The following is an 8,271-nucleotide window of genomic DNA, read 5'->3' as shown; positions in this document are numbered from 1 at the left end:
CAATGAGATGCCACTACACACCTATTAGAGCAGCCACAACGAAAATGACTAACCTTACCGAGTGTTAGGGAGTATGTAGACAGAGCGCCATTCTCATATACAACTAGAAGGAATATTAATTAGTACAACCACTTTGGAAAAGTTTGGTGGTGGTCTAAAACATAAAACATCATCTGCTCCCACCATGCCACTCATAGCTAAAGTTTACCCAAGTGAAATGAAAATATGTACATGGACATACAAAACCAGGAACACAAATATTTGTGGCAGCTCTATTCTTAATAGCCTCAAACTGTAAACAACCCAAATGTCCATCAAAAGGTGAATGGATAAATAAATGGCACTATGTCCATACAACAGAACAGTATCTACAACAGAAAGGAATGTGCTTTCACCCACCGCCCATCCTGGGAGAAATGCAGGCTTCACAGGGCGCCTGCGTTGACCCACCTCCGGGAAGAACCTGGCTGCAGCTGGCTACACGGTCTCCTAGCAACCGGAGAGGCCGGAACAGCAAACTATTGAAGCGGTGGTCCCCCACAGAGGCCAGGGGAACCATGGCGGACAAGAAGTGGCTGCTAGGACCGGGGCCACTGGAACCGATGCCCCTGGACGTGACCTGCAAGCCCTGGTACAAAGACAAGTTACTCTCCAAGTGTTTTGCAAAGCACAAGAACGTGCTCCCGAAGTTCCCCACCTCCCTGGACAGCCGGCGGTGGATATTTGTGAAAGAGCTGCTGGACGACTTCCGGAAGGGTTGCCCACCTTGTGAAGATCTGATCACTCGCAGCCCTAAGGAGGGCTTCCTCCCCTGGATTGTTCACAGAGTTCCCCAGCATGCCCCCAAAAAGGGTCAGAAAAAGCTGCCCGAGGAAGCAAACCCGTTTTCCACGCTCTCGCCAGCCCAGCTAGCACAGAAGGCATTCGTGGAGAACATCGAACCCCAGCTAACCAAGCATCCCTTGGCTCTCTACCCGAATCTGGAGGAAAATCTACCTGCAGACCTCTTATTAAAGGTGCTGGAAGTGCTCGATCCTGACGGGAAGCTGGAGGACACATGGGCTTATTGTCAGGGCCCCAGGAAAAGAACGAAGTCCCCCACAAAGCTTCGTAAAAAACGTCCTGCCAAGGTCTACCTGGAACCTCCAAAGAAGGCTCCTGTGTCACATCCAGCCACTTTGCATCACGAAGACAAGAAGTCAAGCAGAAAGGATTCACTCACTGATCCTCCTGTTCACAGAGAAGTACCGAAAGCAATTCGTAAATCCTTCAAATGGGCTGCTGCTTGTGGAAACTTGGGCATTGATGAAGAGCTCATCACGAAACTGTGTGAGGTTGGCTGTGAGTGGCCACCAGCCCAGGATACAGTCTACATGAGGAAAGTAACCCAGGTCCCTTCAAAGGTAAAGTACAGCATCAGGATAGAGAAAATGGAGAAGATAAAAATTACCCGGAGAGGAAGGAAACTGGGAGAGGAAACCCCAGAAACCACAGAATCCTTAAAAACCCAACTCGGTGGAGATGAGGTATGGTGCATTGTACCTGAAGCCCAAGTTGTGGAAAAAGCTAGTAAATGACGAACCTTCAATTGACCCCAACGTCTTACTTGAAGATGGGAGTTTTAGAAAGGAGCTTCCTGAACACGACACTCTTGAAGATCTTTATGGAACAAATAGCATTTAAAGGTTTCATTCTAAGCAAGGGCTACAGGATACCAGACATCCTTGAGAGGCTGGTCCTCAGGAAGGGATGGAAATATGATTCTGTTAAGACTCCTATACACAAAGTAATAAAAATCAGCCAAAATGGAGATGATGCACGGGAAGATGTTTAGACAGTTTTCTATTTACTACTTACTTGGCTATTTCTCTCTCTCATTTTAATACCAATCAGAATTCATGGTGAGTGTCCTTCCCACCATGTATGTACAACTTTGATTCTACATCTCTTCATTTAACACCTAATCCTTATAAATATTTCTCAGTGACCTTCTGCTTGGGTTCATCAATATTATATACATTTTATCAGTTATGAAATCAATATTCACATATACTCTTCTCACATTTTATCATGTGAATACTACATTGTTGTATCAATTATTTGTAAAAATAAGACCATTAAAAAAAGAATTACTTTTTAAAAGTATGATCTAGTTAGGTCAGCTACAAAAGGGGATACATTTCAAAATAACTGTGCTGAGAAAAAGGAGTCAGAGAGTTCTACTTGTATTAAAATTATAATGAATTAATTATGACATTTACTTTCTTAAGCAAAACTTGAAATCGGTAGCCAAAATAATGTTTAGCCCCATTTAATAATGAAATGGTTATCCCCCTTATTAGCATCGCATCAAGCCCCCAAAACAGATTGAAAACTATTTACCAAAATTATAGGTGAAACTTTACTTATGCTCTTTTGTCATGCTTCCCAACTGAACATACTTAACATTTTTTACCATATTCATAAAAATTCACTGTGAAAGAGTCTTGCCATATCATATAACACAGGTGCAGAATAGCAGGGAGCTTCAAGTTCTTGGCAAATCTAGTGTGCAGAATAGGTCTGCACGAGCAAAACTACACAGCACCATCAAATCTCCACACATATCTATTCAAGTAAGATTAATCTTTGCATTCCATGAATAGCGACTTAAAACGCACTCATAAATGTAAAATAAGAAATCAAGCAACTTCTTTACATTTCCAAAAGAACAGGTAAAATTGTCTGGGACAGGAAAGTTGTAGCTAGAAAGATTTGCAGCACACTTCTGTTTCCAGTAATGAAGGAATTTATCTGTAAATGGAAGTATGTATATATACTTCACCCTCGTGAGAAGGGAACACAGCCATCAGGTTGTAGTATTCACCAACATCCTCACTGCAATCAACTACTCCCTTTTCACTCACTTCCGCACTTTCACTGAGGTTACTTCGTGTCTGAATCCCTGACTTGCTCCCTGTGACTACTCTCATCCACGTTCTTGATTTAAATATTCACAAAGACGATCCATTCAAATCCTGGCACTAGCTCCATTCGTCTGGTCCTCATCTCACTAGAGACACCAGTCCCTACAGTCAGACTCTAGACTTTGTTCTGGGCAATAATTACACCAACTTCACATCTCAATTTCAGTTATTCCACCTTCCGATCCCTGCTTTTTACCTACTTGATCACCCCTTTTCATATTCCCAAACCTCCAATCCTTCAATTCCAACACGTTTCCAATCCAGTGACCCTTACCACTCTTTCAGCATTCATCGTGCCTTGCTTTCAGCTCCTTACTTTCCCAGCTTAGACGCCACCGTCCTCTCCTATCCCTTCTTTGAGTCTACTTTTAACTCTTTTGCCTCTCTCTCTCGCTCTTATATTCTTCTGAGAAAACCCCAGTCCTGGTTAAATCTTAATCTCTGCCATTCTTGTACTTGCACCCAAACAGTTAAATATGGCTACAGAAAAACACATACCACACTGACTGCTTACATATGGCATGAATCCTAAAAGAGCCTTCAACGCTAGCTGAAAGTTCTGCCCCATTTCCCTCATCAATATATTTTCCCATTTTCCAATGATCATCTTATTTCTGTCATCGATTGTCCAACACCCTGTTTCAATTTCTCCTTCTCAAAGCATTGCTTTGTACATCACGGATAAAATAAAAAAATTTAGAAGAGAACCGTCTTTTCCTCCCATCACCACATCTACCAGGCCAGTGACATCTGTACCCATATTCTCTATCCCCACGGAGATAAAGGATGAACTCTTTCTTCTACTGAGGCAAAGCCTTTCCTTTGTGCACTGGATCCCAACACTTTGCCATATTAAATATCTGTGAACACAGCCTGAAGGGGTTAGTGCGCCACGGCTAGCAGGGAGGGAGTCCGGGAGAAGTCTGGAGCTGCCGAAGAGGCAAGAGACTTTTCCTTCCCTCTTTGTTTCCTGGTGCGCTAGGAGAGGGGATTAAGAGCGCTGCTTAAAGGAGCTCCAGAGACGGGCGCAAGCCGCGGCTAACAGCGCAGGACCCAGAGACGGGCATGAGACGCTAAGGCTGCTGCTGCCACCACCAAGAAGCCTGTGTGCGAGCACAGCTCACTCTCCACACCTCCCCTCCCAGGAGCCTGTGCAGCCCGCCACTGCCAGGGTCCTGGGATCCAGGGACAACTTACCCGGGAGAACGCACGGCGCGCCTCAGGCTGGTGCAACGTCACGCCGGCCTCTGCCGTGGCAGGCTCGCCCCGCACTCCGTACCCCTCCCTGCCCCCCGCCTGAGTGAGCCAGAGCCCCCGAATCAGCGGCTCCTTTAACCCCGTCCTCCCTGAGCAAAGAACAGACGCCCTCAGGCGACCTACACGCAGAGGTGGGGCCAAATCCGAAGCTGAACCCCGGGAGCTGCGCGAACAAAGAAGAGAAAGGGAAAGCTCTCCCAGCAGCCTCAGAAGCAGCGGATTAAATCTCCACAATCAACTCGATATACCCTGCATCTATGGAATACCTGAATAGACAACGAATCATCCCAAATTGAGGAGGTGGACTTTGAGAGCAAGATTTATTATTTTTTCCCCTTCTCCTCTTTTTCTGACTGTGTTTCTGTATGCTTCTGTGGGAGATTTTGTGTGCATAGCTTTGCTTTCACCATTTGTCCTAGGGTTCTATCCGTCCGTTTGGTTTTTTTTCTCTTTTTAAAAAATTATTTTCTTAATAATTATTTTTTATTTTAATAACTTTATTTTACCTTACTTTATTTTATTTTACTTTATCCTCTTTCTTTTTCTTGCTCCTTCCTTTCTTCCTTTCTTTCTTTTTCCTTCCTCCCTCCCTCCTTCCCTCCCTCCCTCTCTCTCTCTTTCTTTCTTTCTTCTTTTTCTCCCTTTTATTCTGAGCCGTGTGGATGAAAGGCTCTTGGTGTTGCAGCCAGGTGTCAGTGCTGTGACTCTGAGGTGGGAGAGCCAACTTCAGGACACTGGTCCACGAGAGACCTCCCAGCTCCACATAATATCAAATGGCAAAAATCTCCCAGAGATCTCCATCTCAACACCAGCACCCACCGTCCCTCAACAACCAGCAAGCTACAGTGCTGGACACCCTATGCCAAACAACTAGCAAGACAGGAACACAACCCCACCCATTAGCAGAGAGGCTGCCTAAAATCATAATAAGTCCACAGACTCCCCAAAACACACCACCAGATGTGGACCTGCCCACCAGAAAGATCCAGCCTCATCCACCAGAACACAGGCACTAGTCCCCTCCACCAGGAAGCCTACACAACCCACTGAACCAACTTTAGCCACTGGGGACAGACACCAAAAACAGTGGGAACTACGAACCTGCAGGCTGCAAAAAGGAGACCACAAACACAGTAAGATAAGCAAAATGAGAAGACAGCAAAACACACAGCAGATGAAGGAGCAAGATAAAAACCCACCAGACCTAACAAATGAAGAGGAAACAGGCAGTCTACCTGAAAAAGAATTCAGAATAATGATCGTAAAGATGATCCAAAATCTTGGAAATAGAGAAAATACAAGAAACATTTAACAAGGACCTAGAAGAAGTAAAGATGAAACAAGCAACGATGAACAACACAATAAATGAACTTAAAAATACTCTAGAACGGATCAATAGCAGAAAAACTGAGGCAGAAGAACGGATAAGTGACCTGGAAGATAAAATAGTGGAAATAACTACTGCAGAGCAGAAGAAAGAAAAATGAATGAAAAGAACTGAGGACAGTCTCAGAGACCTCTGGGACAACATTAAACGCACCAACACTCGAATTATAGGGGTTCCGGAAGAAGAGAAAACGAAAGGGACTGAGAAAATATTAGAAGAGATTATAGTTGAAAAATTCTCTAATATGGGAACAGAAATAGTTAAGTCCAGGAAGCACAGAGAGTCCCATACAGGATAAATCCAAGGAGAAACACACCAAGACACATATTAATAAAACTGTCAAAAATAAATTACAAAGAAAACATATTAAAAGCAGCAAGGGAAAAACAACAAATAACACAAAAGGGAATCCCCATAAGGTTAACAGTGGATCTTTCAGCAGAAACGCTGTAAGCAGAAGTTACTGGTAGGACATATTTAAAGTGATGAAGGAGAAAAACCTACAACCAAGATTACTCCACCCAGCAAGGATCACATTCAGATATGATGGAGAAATTAAAACCTTTACAGACAAGCAAAAGCTGAGAGATTTCACCACCACCAAACTAGCTTTACAACAAATGCGAAGGGAACTTCTCTAGGCAAGAAACACAAGACAAGGAAAACACCTACAATAACAAACCCAAAACAATTAAGAAAATGGGAATAGGAACATACATATCGAGAATTACCTTAAATGTAAATGGATTAAATGCTCCCACCAAAAGATTCAGACTGGCTGAATGGATACAAAAACAAGACCCATATATATGCTGTCTACAAGCGCCCCACTTCAGACCTAGAGACACATACAGACTGAAAGTAAGGGGATGGAAAAAGATATTCCATGCAAATGGAAACCAAAAGAAAGCTGGAGTAGCAATTCTCACATCAGACAAAATAGACTTTAAAATAAAGACTATTAGAAGAGACAAAGAAGGACACTATATAATGATCAAGGGACTGATCCAAGAAGAAGATATAACAATTCTAAATATTTATGCACCCAACGTAGGAGCACCTCAATACATAAGGCAAATACTAACAGTCATAAAAGGGGAAATTGATAGTAACACATTCATAGTAGGGGACTTTAACACCCCACTTTCACCAATGGGCATATCATCCAGAATGAAAATAAATAAGGAAATACAAGCTTTAAATGATACATTAAACAAGATGGACTTAATTGATATTAATAGGACATTCCATCCAAAAACAACAGAATACATATTTTTCTCAAGTGCTCATGGAACATTCTCCAGGATAGATCATATCTTGGGTCACAAATCAAGCCTTGGTAAATTTAAGAAAATTGAAATTGTATCAAGTATCTTTTCCAACCACAACGCTATGAGACTAGATATCTATTACAGGAAAGTATCTGTAAAAATCTACAAACACATGGAGGCAAAACAATACACTACTTAGTAACGAAGTGATCACTGAAGAAATCAAAGAGGACATCAAAAAATACCTAGAAACAAATGACAATGGAGACACGACGACCCAAAACCTGTGGGTTGCAGCAAAAGCAGTTCTAAGAGAGAAGTTTACAGCAATGCAATCCTACCTTAAGAAACAGGAAACATCTTGAACAAACAACCTAACCTTGCACCTAAAGCAATTAGAGAAAAAAGAACAAAAAACCTCAAACTTAGCAGAAGGAAAGAATCATAAAGATCAGATCAGAAATAAATGAAAAAGAAATGAAGGAAACGATAGCAAAGATCAATAAAATTAAAAGCTGGTTCTTTGAGAAGATTAACAAAATTGATAAACCATTAGCCAGACTCATCAAGAAAAAAGGGGAGAAGACTCAAATCAACAGAATTAGAAATGAAAAAGGAGAAGTAACAACTGACACTGCAGAAATACAAAAAATCATGAGAGATTACTACAAGCAACTCTATGCCAATATACTGGATAACGTGGAAGAAATGGACAAATTCTTAGAAATGCACAACCTGCCGAGACTCAATCAGGAAGAAATAGAAAATATGAACAAACCAATCACAATCACAAGCACTAAAAGTGAAACTGTGATTAAAAATCTTCCAGGAAACAAAAGCCCAGGAACAGATGGCTTCACAGGCAAATTCTATCAAACATTTAGAGAAGAGCTAACACCTATCCTTCTCAAACTCTTGCAAATATAGCAGAGGGAGGAACACTCCCAAACTCCTTCTACGAGGCCACCGTCACCCTGACACCAAAACCAGACAAGGATGTCACAAAGAAAGAAAACTACAGGCCAATATCACTGATGAACATACATGCAAAAATCCTCAACAAAATAGTAGCAAACAGAATCCAACAGCACATGAAAAGGATCATACACCATGATCAAGTGGGGTTTATTCCAGGAATGCAAGGATTCTTCTATATATGCAAATCAATCAACATAATACACCATATTAACAAAGTGAAGGAGAAAAACCATATGATCACCTCAATAGATGCAGAGAAAGCTTTTGACAAAATTCAACACCCATTTATGATAAAAAACCCTGCAGAAACTATGCACAGAGGGAACTTTCCTCAACATAATAAAGGCCATGTATAACAAACCCACAGCCAACATCATCCTCAATACTGAAAAACTGAAAGCATTTCCACTAA

General features: G+C 41.9%; 1 protein-coding gene across 1 annotated transcript; it reads left to right on the top strand.

Annotated features, from left to right (window-relative positions):
• The first annotated feature begins 557 nt into the window (after nt 1–557).
• On the top strand, nt 558–1,834 carry FAM47C (family with sequence similarity 47 member C). Its single transcript, XM_060292057.1, is given in 3 exon segments — nt 558–1,403; nt 1,522–1,668; nt 1,670–1,834. Coding segments are annotated over 3 exon segments (1,158 nt in total).
• Nucleotides 1,835–8,271: the final 6,437 nt, after the last annotated feature.

Source organism: Globicephala melas, chromosome X (assembly GCF_963455315.2).
Source record: "Globicephala melas chromosome X, mGloMel1.2, whole genome shotgun sequence".
Taxonomy (NCBI): Eukaryota; Metazoa; Chordata; class Mammalia; order Artiodactyla; family Delphinidae; genus Globicephala; species Globicephala melas.
The sequence above is the reverse complement of the archived record's forward strand: the minus strand, read 5'-3'. Positions and strand labels throughout refer to the sequence as shown.